The sequence below is a fragment of the Pseudonaja textilis genome, chromosome 1 (genome assembly GCF_049901715.1).
Source record: "Pseudonaja textilis isolate UNSWEBS1 chromosome 1, rPseTex1.2, whole genome shotgun sequence".
In the NCBI taxonomy this organism is placed as follows: Eukaryota; Metazoa; Chordata; class Lepidosauria; order Squamata; family Elapidae; genus Pseudonaja; species Pseudonaja textilis.
In genome coordinates, this window is record NC_141990.1 from 251,907,326 (window position 1) to 251,923,867 (window position 16,542).

The window sequence follows — 16,542 nt, forward strand, 5'->3', positions numbered from 1 at the left end:
TATTATACATGAATAATAATATTAAATGTTGATGGGCTATTTCCAAATAGTCTTGTTTAATTAGGTTTTTTTTCACATAGTGATGGGCCCCTGTTTATTACAATTCCCACAATCTGATTATGAGACCAATTATAAGTTGTGAGAGCAAAGAAACAAATCTGCTTGTACTAATGGAGATGGAAGGGGAGTAAGATTGAACTTTAAGGGAATTGTGTGAATGAGTTTTTATTTATTTGTTTGGGACAGGAACAGGGTACCTCTCACTTTTGGACAACAACACTGTTAAAATAGCCTAAACATTCAAAATGCAATGGTCCTGAATAAAAATATAAAAGAGAAAGAACAGTGAACAAAAGTGTACAATTTGTTAGGCACAAGAAGTCAAGAACCAAATGAGTGCAAGTTTAATCCATGCTAGCTCACTGCAAGACTACAAGACTCAGAACAGGCAACTGCATTGGTGGTAGATAAGAATCAATGGAGTTCCCTGGGAGCTGGACTTAAAACTCCTCTGGAGTTCAGGAGAGCTGGACTTAGATCACTTCCTGGTACTAAGGCATTCCAAATTGAGTCTGGTCATTTCCTACACAATTCTCACCTTTTCTTCTTTGGCTTTGGCTATTCCAAATAGGCTACAAACATTATTGGAACTCTCAATAATGTCTGAAATAAACCTAGTTTTATTAATGAAGGCAAACCTAGTTTTGATTATCCTCTCAGGAAGTAGGAGGGGGAATAGAGTATGTTAAATCAGTTTAATTTAAAGTCCAGTTTATTAATGTGATTTATGGATTGTATCCCAATCATTCATTTTTCATTTCGTAAATGGAAATGTATATAGGTATACATTATACATACATTATACAGCATATGAAATGGGTATCATGCTTTCTGAAAAATTTTAACATGGAATTAACTATCTTTCAAAAGAAAAACTGATTCCTTTCCCTTGCTTCCTGACTTTTCTAATTTAAAAAATCTAATTTAAAAACTGAAGAGAAATATAATTCATCATAAATGCCCTTGCCAGATACAATAGCAACATGCCCAATTTGTTTTAAATGCTCAGAGAAAAGTGTTGCCTAAATGTTAAAGAAGTTCATTCTCTAAGTTGAAACCCACAGCATATCAAATTGAAAGAAGCATTTGGGGAAAAAGAGAAAGAGACACAATCCAAAACAAATTAGAACAAAGGTGTAAAAGGCGTCTGCCAAGAACTGCGATGGTTTTACAAGGGGTTAGTCTGGAAGATATCACTTTGGAATTTTGTTAACATGCTACCGAAAAGAGAACCAGTGTAAAATAAAATCCTGCTCAATTGAGCAGAGTGAGGGTAAAAAATAAATAAACTTTGTAACATAGGACCTTGTTACAGCAATACAGGTAGTCCTTGACTTACAATAGTTCATTTAGAGACCGTTTAGCGGTTCTGAAGTGATTTGTGACCATTTTTCACACTTATAACTGTAGCAACATCCCTATGGTCACATGATCAAAATTCAGATGCTTGGCAACTGGTTCATATTTATGACGGTTGCAGTGTCCTGGGGTCATGTGATCAGCTTTTACAACCTTCTGACCAGCAAAGTCAATGGGGAATCCAGATTCACTTAAGTACCCTGTTATTAACTTAATAAAGGCAAAGATTCACTCAACAGCTATGGCAAGAAAAGTCATAAAATCAGGCAAAATCACTTAACAAATGTTTCACTTAGCAATACAAATTTTGGTCTCAGTTGTGGTCGTAACTTGAGGACTACTTTCAACCCTGACTGAGAACTTACTAAAATGGAAATACAGTGTCGTTGCTATTACTGCTGTTATTATTTTCATCTTGTATAATTCTTTTCTGAGATTAGTTCTCTTCAAAATAGAGCTGGTGTAAACTATTCTGGATGCAATGGCACTTTCAGACCAGTGGTGGGATTCAAACATTTTTCTACCGGTTCTGTGGGCATGGCAGTGGAGGAATACTGTAAAATCCCCAGTCAGAGCTGGTATTTGCCGGTTCTCTGAACTACTCAAAATTTCCGCTACCGGTTCTCCAGAACTGGTCAGAACCTGCTGGATACCACCTCTGTCTCAGACTACATCATTTTGGGGACAATGCAGTAGAAGATTTCATCTCATCTTTCAGATCATGACTCCTACAATGACAACCTCCATCTTATTTGGATTTAGATTTTGCATGCATGTAAACAGACATTTAGGGAGATAAGGCAAGAGCAGTGATGTAGAGAAAGTTATGTGGGTGTCATCAGTATATTCACAATACTTTACACTGGAGGATGTATCAGAATAGTTGCTATCTCACCCTTCTTCGCTATCATTTTCCTTACTGCTATCAACTAAAATATTACATATTACTGAGAAAAATGATTGATGTTTCAGAGAAGCGACAGAGGTTTTAAAGACTCCTGCAAGCTGTGATGCAGTCATTCTTCCCAATTTCACCTTCAGTTAAAGTGAAATTGCAGATATTTATTTTAGAAACCAGAAACCAGCATATATATATATATATATATATATATATATATATATATATATATATATATATATATATACCCATACAGTTAAGCCCATTACACTCAAATGCCTTTCAGTCCTTAAAAACTATTACAGCATGAAGATTGATGTTATGTAATTTAGTTCTGTGAGTTTTGCATTAATGGACATTATAGTTTACATTTGCTTGTGCCATACTACATTCTCTTGATTTTTTTTAAAAGCTGAATTACTACTATATTTTTATCCTTACATTTTGCTTGCCCCCTTTGATGGACTTGTTCCAGAAGCTTTGTTTTATAATTAAGCAAATCAATCCGTTGTTGAGAACAACAAGCATGAAGGGATAATAAGAGTCCATGTGATCACAACAACTGACATTTCATTTGATATCATCTGTAGCTCTGTTAAGAATAACCCTATTCTGTCAGGTAGGATTTGTTGTATGTCTGCCACCCTGTGGTCAAAACCAGAATGGCATAAAAGTTTCATTAGTTATGGAGAATAACTCAAACACATTTTCTTTAGCTTTATCTGTTTCAGTGCTCTGCTTTCTATTAAACTGCAAACAAATTTTATTGTAATGTATTGTTTAACCTTTGTTGTACATGTTTTTTCATGAACCAGACTGAAAAGACTAGCAACAAGAAGTATTATTTTCTGCCGTATGGGTCTTCCCAGAAGCAACTAAAGAACTAAGTAGGATTTCCATTCAGATATATTGAACTTCAAGTTCCATAATTTCAAGACGGCATTGTTCTAGCTGCCAAGAAATTAAAACAGCATTATAATGTAATCTAAAATATCCAAAGAGCTTTACGACAGAAAAGATTACACCTTGATCAAAGACACCAATACCCTTTATGTTTCCAATTAAAATACAATTCAATACCCTTAAAAGGAATACATGCTTAATAATTTTATGATAATATTTAATTAGTATTGTATCCTGTTTTTCATCAAGGAAGTTAAGATAGTAGGCATAACTCACTCTCTGCTCCTAGTTTTTCTCCACAACTCGGAGAGCCAGCCGAGCATAAAATTGAACCTTAATCCCCCAAATACTAATCTAACCCCAAAACCTTCCATAAACACTATAGGAGGCACCGCATACAGTATGTTTTTCTGCATTAGATACTACAATGACTTGGATGGTCAATCAAGATATCATGTCCAGAATTGAAGTGTTATTTAATCCCAAGCTTCCTACAGTCCTAATTAAGAAACGTATCAGTAAACTGGTCTTATAAGACATTATAGATATAGTGAGTATAACTGAAATGTGATAGTCAAATTACAAGGGATATGGTTGCTCCTGATTGCAAATTCTGTAGGAAACACAGGGAACACCCTAGTGGAAGAGGCATGGCCTTGTGTGTAAAAGAAACCATTGAATCAAATGATCTTCACATCCCCAAAGGGGCAGATCAACAGAATCACTCTGGGCAGAAATACCAGATCATAAAGTAGCTAAATACTGGAGGTGTACTATTATCCTCTTATCAAGCTGTTAGATCTGGAAATGGAGAAGGATATCTATCAGAGAGACATTCCAAAAAAGGAAGCCTTGTAATTATATGAGATGAATGTGCATGAATCTACCCCTTTTTAAGATCCGTGACTTTTGTAGAATTCAATAATGTAACCCTACCATGTGCACTCTTGAAATGTATAATCCAGTTATCACTCAGTTTACCACAGCATACCTTCACTTCAACTAGGCATTGCAAAGGAAGATCAATTATGGGGGAGGATCTCTTTTCAGCATCTTGTATAATATCACTATTCTTCTTCCAAAATCTCAAGCATTCCTCAGAATTGGGCATTCAAGCTATGACCAAGGAAAAATTCTTAGATACTATAAATGACTCTCTGCTAGAGCATGGAACTGACTTAAAGGAAGGGGCAATACTGAACTTACCTACCTGAAGTAGCACTCAGGACTTCATGAGAGAAATATATGTATCTGAACGAATTTGGAATAGTTACTCTAATGCCATAAAATTGAATGCTAAAAAGAGCCATAGCCTAGTTAGCAAATCCCATACAGTCATATTTGACTTCAGAAATATGAACATCTCAAAATTAAGAAGACTAGTGAAAAAGAAACTCAGGGGGAAAAGGTCAAAAGGACAGACATCTCCTAGAAAGCTTGATTGTTGTCTAAAACTACAATAAGGGAGAAACAAAGGCACCAAGTATTCTTAAAATTAGAAAAATGCCCCCAAAGTCCAAGAAAAGGCCTGCACAGTTCACTGGCATAGTAAAAGAGGCTATGAGTGCCAAGGAAGTATTGATTGAAAGTGGAAGAGCTGTCTTAATCAAGAAAACAAAAAAAAACAACATAAACTCTGGCTAAAGAAAAATGCAAAGGGACAATAAGGGAAGCAAAAAGAAAATTTGAGAGGCATGTTGCCAAAGTTGTAAAAACACATAATTAAAAAAATTATTCAAATATATTAGAAACAGGAAATCAACCAGGGAAACCATTGGTGCCTTGAAGCACAGTGCCCCAAACACTACATCACAATCACACCACAAGTGTTTAAAAATTAAAATAATTATAATAATAATAATAATAATAATTAAAAACCTAGTCTAAAACCTACCTAAAACATTTAGTAAGTTAAATAGTTTAAAAATGCCACTGTATACATAGGACTAGATCACAAATGCACTGTTTGATTCAAGACAATTATTGCCTTGGAAAAGAAACTGTTTCTCAGTCTATTAGTCCTCATTTTAAGACACCTATAACGTCTCCCTGATGGTAACAGTTCGAAATATGAATGACCAGGATGAGAACGGTTTGTGGAGATTTTTAGTGCTCTAGAGAGCACATGTAATGTTGACAGAATCTATACATGGATTAAAAGCTGGGTCCATAAACTTTCTAAAATATGCAATTTGTCTCTACACACAGCCTTTGAGGTAGGGTAATGGAAGATGGTCAATGTAACTCCAATTTTTAAAGGTTGGATCAATTCATGGAAATCACTGAGATTATTATAGACTTAATGTCAGTGTGACTACCTCTGAAGGCCATCTGCTGGGAGATTAGGGCAGGGGTAGTTGCAGGGATTTGGGAGATTTTCTAACTAAGATTCTGCACAGTTCAGAGAATCCCAAATCCCACTCCTGGCTGGTCCTGCCCATCCCATTCTGCCCTTCCCAGGAGTCCCCACGCAACCTAATTTGGAGGCAGGTAAGTGCAGGCCATGCACAGAGGCTTGGGGAGGGCAAAAAACAGGCCTCCTGGAAGTTTGGGGAAGCTGGAAACAGGCTCGTTTCTGGCTTCCAGAGAGCCTCCTAAGCCTGGGGAGGCTGTTTTCACCCTCTTGGAGGCTCAAGGAAAGCCTCCAGAGCCCGAGGAGGGCAAAAATGCCCCCTACCATGGTGCAGGAGGCCAATTAGGCCACACCCACTATGGCCACGTCCACCCAGAAAGCGGGCAGAGAACCCATTACTAAAAATTTTGAAGCCCACCCCTAGATTAGTAGGCCTCCTTGTGTAATTGATTCACCACTATGACAACAGACTGCTGGGCATGATGAACCCATGTTCTTATGTTCTTAACCTAATAAGCTTTTGAACCCAGATACAACCAGTCAGAGGTTGCCACAAGTTGAAACTGCTAAAGCAACTTTTTATATTCCAAATCATGAAAAATAATCAAGGAAAGAGAGAGAGGAAAGATCAAATAGGACATTGCAAACTTTTAATCTAACTGAATCTGTATGAGAGGGTCAGATAGAATAAGTGAGAAGTAACATTTGAAAAAGGGTATCAAAGCAAAAGAAAAGTATATTCTTTAGATTAAAGGAAGAATAAAAAATGAGAAAAAGTCAGAGGATAAAGACTGAACTAGGAAAAACTTGAGGGGTGGAATTATGCTGGTATCTCTCAATTTCTACTCTGAATCTCTATTTCTTTGTGAAACTTGTCTATTTCAAACAGGGCTTGATCTTTTCTCAGTGAAACAGAGAAAAGTAAAGTGTTCCTGACATTTGATTCTTTCCTATATTTTAGGTTTGGTGTATCAATTTAACATACAAGCAAATCATGTTTCCTGTACTCCCAATACTCCCAATAATCCAAGGGCACTGCCTGGGGATAAGAGAAGCAAAGAGTAACTATTTGAGATTCTGTACCAGAAGCAAAAAGTGAATTCAGTGTTTATCCACTCTAAGCACAAAAATAACTTGTAAGGATACTCTTTTACGAGAGAGCTTTCTTATTCCAACAAAGTCTGCAGTGTGTTTTTATTACAATAAAATAGCACAAAGGAGCAATACAAATCTTACAAGAAGGTCCTAAAGTTGAAATGCTGCACAATATTTCTAGTGAGCATTCAATTCATTTACAATCATCCAAACTGGAAGACGTAAAGAGAACTGCCTGTCACTTTAATGTTTCATTCTTGAGACATACAGCAGCATGAAATCACCCATTTTATAATTTTATAAACAACATCTGGATCAGTGCTTCAACATATTGCAGTACTTCAAAGCTACATCAGGATGGGGAAAACACTTTACTTCAACTCTATACACAATATAACCCTGGTAGGAATATTTCCAACTTCAGAATCTGAGATGTGTCTGCATCTTATTTATTTATAAATCCTTCTCTTGACTGTCTTACATTGGTTCCCATGGAAACAGGATATGATCATCATTTGGCTTTGAAAGGTCTTGTGAATAGTTATTTCTGGGTTAATCTACAGTATTGGCAATATTGTAGAAGGTGATACTTTATCACAAGTGATATAGGCTTATTTAGTCAGATTTTTCATTCCTTCTGATAAAGTAGCTGGAATCTTTCAAATCATCATGATTTTTGAGTTGCGTAGATGTAACAAAGAAAACTCTGACTATTTAAATCAGGGCCTTTTCACTTCTGTTTAGGAAAAAGTACCTCATTCATTCATCCTGTGATGACCCAGGGTGGGATACAAAATAAACACAGTCACAAAAAACAAATAAATCCCCTTTTATTCCTTCACTTTGCTTCCAAGCTCCAAATATCTTTGACTGAAAACAAAAAAAACTCCCACACAAGCAGTTACAAGAAGGAGGAAATGCCATTTAAATTATAAAGAGTAAAACCCAACACAAGCTAGGCAAGATAAGGGCTGGAAGATGTCCACAGATATCAGAACACACATTGTTCAGAGAGGAACAATAAACTAGAGATATTTCCATGCTTTGTTTCCAGCACTCGCCCATACACATGTCCGTCCTCTTATTCAGTTGTCACAGCTGCAGCCCATGAAGAGGATCAAGACCCCCTCTTCCCGAGTAGACCAGGTCTCTCCCTTATCCTCTCCTCCCTGCATGCCCTAGGATGGAGAGGGGATGGGCTTGGGTCCTCTTCTGACTGCCCAGCTGGCCTCTGCCCTTCCCCAGCCTCCTCCACAACCTCTGGAGCCACACTTCCACTCCCTGTCAGCTGTTCCTCCTCTCCCTCAGAGTCAGTCTCCACCACGGGCATGACACATCCCAACAAGACAGACACAGGCTTCAGAGAGTAATTAGGACTGCAGAAAAAACAATTACTACCAACCTGCCTTCAATCAAGAACCTGTATACTGCACGAGTCAAAAAGAGGACCTCACATCCCGGACATAAACTTTCGACTCCTACTCTCAAAACGATGCTATAGAGCACTGCACACCAGAACAATTAAACAGAAGAACAGTTTTTTCCTGAACACCATCACTCTGCTAAACAAATAATTCCCTCAACATTTTCAAACTATTTACAAAGTCTGCACTACTATTACTATTAATCTTCTCATCACTCCTTATCACCCATCCTCTCCCACGTGTGACTGTATGACTGTAACTTTGTCACTTGTATCCTTATGATTTATATTGACTGTTTCCTAGTATGATATGATCGCTCATTGTATCCTATGACTATCATTAACTGTTATACCTTATGATTCTTTTCTTTTATGTATATTGAGGGTATTTACACCAAGAGAAATTCAATCACACCTGGCTAATAAAGAATTCTATTCTATTCTATCATCTGCTAAAATGGCAAAACGTGGGCCAATATAGCAAAGGATGTATTTACACCAAAGTGGTCTTGGGATCAACAATTAAAAAAGAACAAATTAGTCTGCCATATATTTCACATTAGCACTTGTTTTTAAAAGTATAAATAAAACTGTCAGCATGGAAGATATATGTAATAACTTTTAGAATCTTCCAATATAATGGCAACATCAATAGCTGGTACCAGAGAATGAAATATTCCTTTGTTCTGTTTGGCCATTATGACAACACCTTTGCAGTTCTTTTTATAAAAACGAAATTCCATGACTGTGCTACATTCTAAATTATAGCTAAAAGCCTCCCTTAGAAATCCCAGATCTCAACATGCATACTGGACCAATTATATATCTCCTTAACATTGAAGGATAGTAACAGGATATTAATAACAACACTCTTTATTGACATCTCTATTGACCTTTGGTAACAAAGCAGTGTTACTAAACACCATCAGCCTCTTCAGGAAAAGAGGATGCTGTTGTAACCGGTAGATAGAAAATTGCTTTTTCTATAAAAGGAGATTTAGTCATACTGGATGACCTAGAACATCTTATGGCATTATGGAAAATAGGCAAACAAAATATTCAGGGGAGGATCATCACAGCAGAATAATGATATTTATGCAAAGATCATATATATGGAAATCACACTTCACTTTTAAAGTCATAAACATGTACAGTTCTCAGTAACAGCCTGTTCTACGATCGTCCAACCAAATTAAATAAACTTGACTTTTAGCTAATCTGAATACTAGTGTGTACAGTTGTTACCACGCATGCCTGTCTGTATTCAGAAACTCTGCTTTCCCAAACAGATATATGGTCAATTCATAATTAATTGCAAAAAGAAATGTCTTAATTGTCTTAAAGTACCTGCAAGAGCATAGATAGACTACATTGCCACAGGCAATAGGTTTTTTAAAAGGCAATATTTGCACATACACAATGGGAGAGAGGAATAGTGACATCATCCAAAAGCGCAGGTTTGAATTATCCAAGGTTTTTAAGAAGGGGGTTGAAGTTTCTTCTTGAATAGCCTATTTAGCTAATCAGCCATAGTTTTCTAGAAAAATTCTGACAGCCAAAATCAGAAATTTGCCATCAACTTTGAGCATTAACATTCTTGGGATTACAAAGAGCACACAAATGTGGATGGAACCACTTCTAATCCACAGAAAACATAATCATATCCTAGAGAAAAAAGAGTTATGAACAGTCTTCCAATGTACAATAATTAATATTTTCTGTGAGTAAAGCTTGGGTCATTCTTTGTAAGAGATGGGAACATAAGACGGATGAGGAATCAATAGCATCCTCATCTCCACTAGCAGATCAGAAAGTCTTCCAATGATGGAACAAGTCCTTCTATTTGGAGACAGCAATTACCTATTGTACTGGTCATAATTCTGTTGTTATAATTTTGTATTTTCTATAAATGCATCTATGTATTTAAGCTCAAATATGCCATCATTTTTCAGTCATATATATATGTGTGTGTGTGTGTGTGTATATGTTGCTTGGCCTTGAAAAATCATAAGAAATACATTAGTTTGTAATCATTTTTAGAACTTGACTATTGCACGCCTACATATTTATTTGAGGGCTGTATTAATTAGTGTAAATTATATGCTTCATTATTATTTTTATATATCTTACTAAGTCATATTTGCAGTAATGATAACAAACATGTATCTATTCATTAACTTAAACAGTTTTAATATAATTTTAACAGTACTAAGCATTGCACTTAATGGAATATCTGAATATATTTGGTTAGATATTTTTAGATGCATATTTTGAAATGTTAAATAACATTTTAAAACTTTTATTTGTGGAATTACCTGTTACTTATCAATATCGCATTTTCACATATAAGAACTATTTCTATAACCTAGGGATAACATATCCATTTCTTACCATAAATGTATGAAATGCCAACAAGTTCAAAGATGGCTATTATAACAAGAGAATAAGATGCTGCATAGGTGTCCACAAGCTGCAACATGTACATCCCACCCTAAAATTAAAAACAAATAGTTATTAATAGAAATGCCACTTGACGTTAGGATTGAGTCAGCAGGAACCCAGCTAATAATTGCAGTAAGAAAAAAGTACAATTATTGCTATTTTGTCACCAAGCCCCCATCTCACTATGAAAATACTTTATCTTCTATCTTTATTTTTTATTTATTTATTTCTCTGGAATGCCTTGAGCAATTTCAACCAAACTTGGTACACAGATGACTTACCCTCTGGAAACAAATACTGTGGGGGTAAGACATCCCTAACACCCCTTGGGGGGGGGGTTTTGCCTTAAAATGGCTTCTGCCATAGTAACGGCCTCACAGAGCTCCCTCTTGTGGAGAAATAGAAGAATTGCGTGACAGACAGTACAACAGTGTAAGTCCCAACTCCAGGATTTTCCTGTCTAATACAGGATTGGGATAAATAAATACCCAGGCAATGCCGGGTTATCATCTAGTGAACTATAATTAGAAATTTTTTCAAGAATGTCTATTTTCCATATATCTTTACAACAAAATGGGAGGGGGAGAGGAATGGCCAGAATGCAATGAATATCAAGTTAGGTTTTTATACTGGGGAAGAGCTTTGCTGTTTGAAACTCCTATATATACCAGAAGTAAAGAGAAGAGGGAATTAGCTGTGCAACCTCTTTGAGACAATTGAAGAACATGAAGAAAACAGATCTCTAAATTTTATCTGGGCGGCTGTGCTCCAGCCCTTCCACTAATGGTAAATTACATCTTTAGAAATGTCTACCGGTAAACATTGACTTACAACAGTTTGTTTAGTGACCATTCAAAGTAACAATGGTCCTGGAAAAAGTGACTTATTTTCACATTTACGACTGTTATAGCATCTCTATGGTCACATGATCAAAATTTAGACATTTTGCAAAATGATTCATATTAATGATGGCTGCAGTGCACCCAGGGTCATGTGATCAATTTTGGTGACTTTCTAGTAAAGTTATGTCAGTGGGGAAGTCAGATTCATGTAACCACTGTGTTACTAACTTCACAGCTGCAGTGATTCACTTAACCACTATGGCAAGGAAGATTGTAAAATGGGGCAAAATTCACTTAACAATGGTCTCGCTTAGCAACTTAAATTTTGGGCTCAGTTGTGGTTGTAATTCGAGGACTACCTGTATATGTTTAACAGGGCCTTCAGAACGGTCATACATTTTCATGATCAGTGAAACTTCTTTGCACTTTTTCTGGAGTTAATCTACTCTTAGAGCTGGTTTTTCTAATTGTCAGATCTGGTTAATCAGCACATAATGCAATATATGTTTACCTGAGTGATCATAGGAAAACCCATGATGAAAAAGGAAATGCAGCATCCAAGAGTGAACAGTGGCTTGTGGGTACGTAAATACTTTGGAAATTCATCTGAAACAGATGTCACTATGGTTTCAATAGTGGCAAACTGAAATGCCAAAGAAGAGAGAGAGAGAAAATCAGTAGCAATCAATGAGTAAAACAGATTTCTTGTTAGTTTGAACATCACACTTTAAGGAAAATTCCTTCTCTCACTAAAATGTTTCTGCTTTGTCCACTTAATATTTCACAGATTAAAAATTAGGAATAAATAAATTATATTCATGACAAACCTAAGTAAGTGTTTTTAAAGGAAAATATTATTAATGTAGTGCAGATCATTTGCTACAGTGGAAAGTTAAGATAAAAAAGTTGAGAAAATAGAATAGAATAGAATACCTTTATTGTCATTGGATTCCACGAATACAATAAAATTTGAAAGCTACTCCAGCACAGTGTCCCAAACACCACATTATAATTACACCATTATAATAATAATAGGACTAAATCACAAATGCACTATTTGATTCAAGACAATTACTTCCTTGGAAAAGAAACTGTTTCTCAATCTATTAGTCCTCATTTTAAGGCACCTATAACGCCTCCCTGATGGTAACAGATCAAAATATGAATGACCAGAATGAGAATGGTCGGTGGAGATTTTTAGTGCTCTAAAGAGGAGTCTAGTCTTCGCAATCTCTTCCAAAGAAGAAAGAGAGGAACCGATGATTTTTTTGTGCTGTGTTTATAACTCTCTGGAGCATCTTTTTATCCACTACATAGCATCCAGCATACCACACCGTTACACAGTATGCCAAAATGCTCTCGATGGTACACCGGTAAAAAGTAACCAGCAGCTTCTCAAAATCTCAAAATCATGGGTCATTCAAGTGATTTAGAGAAGCAGTTTTCATCTTAAGCATTAGCTATCCAGTTTCACCACATTGTTTCTTCTTGATCTCTTGTCATTCTCTGTGTTTATGACTTCAGCCTTTTTAGAACAATAATGCAGGTGTCTATACATTATCCTATTCTCCCCATTCAGCAAGTTGATCTAAATACTTTTTAAGACTTCCCATTCTTCCATTTTGCTCCAGGCTTTATTTGGATTTCCTTCAGTTCGAAGCATGTGAATGATATGCTCCATACAGTTCTGATTAATATTCATTGACCCCCTTTTTATATATCATTTAACAACTGGCTGTAATTTGATCATTAGTCAATAGAGACTATTAGTTTATTTATTTTTTATTTATTTGATTTTGATAGCCACCCATCTCAGCAAATGACTTCGGGAGGCTCGCAATTCAGAAACATATATTATACAATTAAAATCTTAAAACATTAAAAAAAACCTTTTAATTTGAATGCATACAAAGTATAACATCTAGCTTGTTAACAATATAACCAGGAGGCATGTCATTGGCTCATATAGAGCCCTAGGCTTGGGAGCATAGCAATGTCTTTAAAGCTTTATGAAAGGCTAACAGGTTTGGGGCCATTCTAATCTCCAAAGGGAGGATGTTCCACAGAGCAGGGGCTGCTGCAGAAAAAAACAAGTATTCTAGATCCTGTCAGTCTACATTCTTTGGCTGACAGGATCTGCAGCATGGCCATCCTATTTGGTCTAATTGGATGGGTAGAAAATCTTGAGAAAAAGTGATACCCTAGTTCCAAGCCATTAGTTATTTATAAACTAAAGGCAATTATAATAACCTCAGAACAAATGTTGGTTCTAACCCTGTATAAATGAATTCAGTGTCACTTACTTCTAAGAAACATGTATAGCATCACCTATTGTACGGTTGCTAAATTTATCAGAAAATCTGTGCTGGATCCCAGACTGCAACTACTTAAATTAAAATATTAATTCAATGTATTGTTTACACTCTGAACTTTTAATGAACAAACCGGAAGTTAAATATAAAAAAATGATTTATCTACCATTGTGTCCAATCCAAGTGTAAGAAGCATCAAAAAGAAGATTATAGCCCAAAATGGTGAAAGTGGAAGCCGAGTTAAGGCTTCAGGATATACCACAAATGCAATGCCAGGACCTAGAATCCAAAACAAAATAGTCAGAAATCATATCAATAGCTTAAATAAGAAGTATCCTTTGAATTTGGGGGGAGGGGGGTCATAGTGAACCCAAAAAATCCATTTCAATTTAAGATGACAACGTTTAAAAGGCAGTTTCCCACTTTCCAATGGAATAGTGCATTATAGGGTCACAGGATGTAGTATTCGAATCATACATTTTGAGCACAAGCAATCTCCAGAAAAATCTACCTTTTCACAGAAAGGGGATGGCAAAGATCATTATTAGAACAGCAGGGAGTTTGCTGTATACCTATTAAATACAAATATGCCCCGACTGTGAAAGAGAATGTGACATAGTGAAACATTTTGAAAAATGTTTGTGACTCTTCAGAGTACACCCTGTTTTATTCTATCTTATTGATGCCGAACTGCAACATAGAAACTATTCCTCTTTAAAATATTTGTCTTCTTAATTGTGCTCTCACTTGTTTCATTTACTATACACAAATTCCCTCCAAACTTGAACAATGGTTGGCTTGGCAAAGCATTGGGTATTTGAACCCAAAACATCTGGTAGGCAACAGATTTCCCTTTCCTGAGCTTTCCTATTACTCTGTAATATGCCACTGCCGATTTATTTTAGCAAAGCAAGAGTTAATTTCACAACCATTATATATTTTCCAAAAATGCTGGAAAACTCTTGTCAAACATAAAATACTGCTTGAAGACTTTTTTTATTATTACTGGTGTGAGGCAATGCAAGAGGCTGACTTTAAAGCCTGCTGTTAACTGTGAGTTTTTCTTGGCAAGAAGGCTTAGGGGATGTTATATATTCATGAACATGCTCTTTCATCTCTTGATTAAAGATTTTTTTTTCTTGACTACTACAGATAAAAATGCTGCTTGCAATAGCTTCTTGCATGTTTGGAAATTAAATTAAGGAATCAAAATAATGACTTTCTAGAATTCATCATACTGTGGGAAAACCTAATTGCAGGAAATGAAACTGCAAATCTCTCTTGATTGGGATCCTTTAAATTAATTTCATGGAGAGATGGAGGTTATGACCACTGAGAGTTAGATATAGATAAGGGCAGTTGTTAGGCTGCAAAAGCCTAAAGCCTGGGAAAAGACAAATATTATCCCTTTACAAAATTAACTCACGATTCAAGCAACAATTCAAATAGAACTGGAATAACTGGAATTTTTCCTTTTGGGACAGCCATATCGTATAAATATCCACCAAATTTGGTTATTTGGAATTTCAAAGCACACATATAATCATACTACAGAAGAACTTTGGGCCTTAAGAAAAGGTTGCTATATGTCTGCTTTCATTCTCTGAGCTTCTGAATCACATGAATTCAAACATCTTAGTTCTGTTCTAGCGTTCTTATCCTTTAGCAAATTCTATTGTGCTTCTGTTTTGAATCAAAAGCCTACCTTATCAAGTTGTTTTGAAGTTTTATGCATTAATGTACAATTTTTGCATCATTACAGCTTTGCGGTTGTCTGCATTCGGAAGCACTTAAACTGTACTGAAGCCCCTTTTGGAAGCTGAATCTAAAACTTTCACAATCACCAAAATGCTCTTCAGTTTTTATATCTTATTTGAAATCCTAGAGATTTTGAAGCAACTTTAAAACTTTTCTGATTCGCCAAACTAGACAAAAGTCATTGGGAAGGAACTAAGATATGCATGCTGCTTTGCACTCTTGCACATATCACTTTAAAAGAAATAATCATTGAATTTAATGCGGTCATGCTTCCCGAAAAGCATCTACAAATGGTGCTTAACATAAACTTACTCATTAGCTGTATTAACTGTTTTATGGTTTTATTTAGCATTTAATGACACTGTTTAATAATAGATCAAGTGAAATAGATTTGTTTAGATAGGTCAGTTCTGAAAGAGGCATCCACATTTCTTCACATGAAATACAACTCTTAGAATCTGAAGAATCTGGATGGAATGGTTGTCCAAAATTAATAATGCACATTTGTATTAAATCACTCATATCCAAGGAGTGGCACATGGGCCTCATGCTGCCCTGGACAGCTAGTAATGCGGCCCCACAAGATCATAAACTTCTAACATTATTTATTCTCATATATACATTAACTATATAATTTATACAAAGCCCAAGATAATTCCTGTTCACTCAGTGCAAATCAGGCAAGCCAAAAGTTGAACTCCCCTGTTTTCAATAAAGAATTATGAGTACCCCTTTCAAGAAATAAGTTGCAAATTTAAAATGATACGCTCACAAAAGGGACAATTTTTGCATGTGATGTGTGATGACATGAAGGTTTATACATGTTTTCCCCTGGATCTCATGGGTAACTTGTTTCTGAACCTTGGATCATTGTGGGTTTTAGAGCAAATGGCTGCAATCTCTTTACACGTACTCTTCTGTCACTGCTGAAATGTTTTACAGAGGCACAGAAAGAGCAAATGCTTACAGGTACAGTAATTCAGCTTGGACTGGCCCAACATTTTTAAACTAACTCTTCAATATGTAAAGTCCCCATTGTCTGCACCTATTAAATAAATTATTATTAAGTACCAGGAAGGTTCTGAGAAGGCCAAAGG

At 35.9% G+C, this 16,542-nt stretch overlaps 1 protein-coding gene across 1 annotated transcript in view; it reads right to left on the minus strand.

The window, feature by feature from the left end:
• SLC6A5 (solute carrier family 6 member 5) overlaps positions 1-16,542 on the minus strand; it is a 74,860-nt gene that overhangs the window by 19,024 nt on the left and 39,294 nt on the right. The window contains exons 10-12 of the mRNA XM_026703716.2: positions 13,854-13,966; positions 11,887-12,018; positions 10,483-10,582 (exon numbers count right to left, since the gene is read on the minus strand). Of these exons, the coding sequence (XP_026559501.2) occupies positions 10,483-10,582; positions 11,887-12,018; positions 13,854-13,966 (345 nt within the window). The remainder of the gene's footprint in view (positions 1-10,482; positions 10,583-11,886; positions 12,019-13,853; positions 13,967-16,542) is intronic.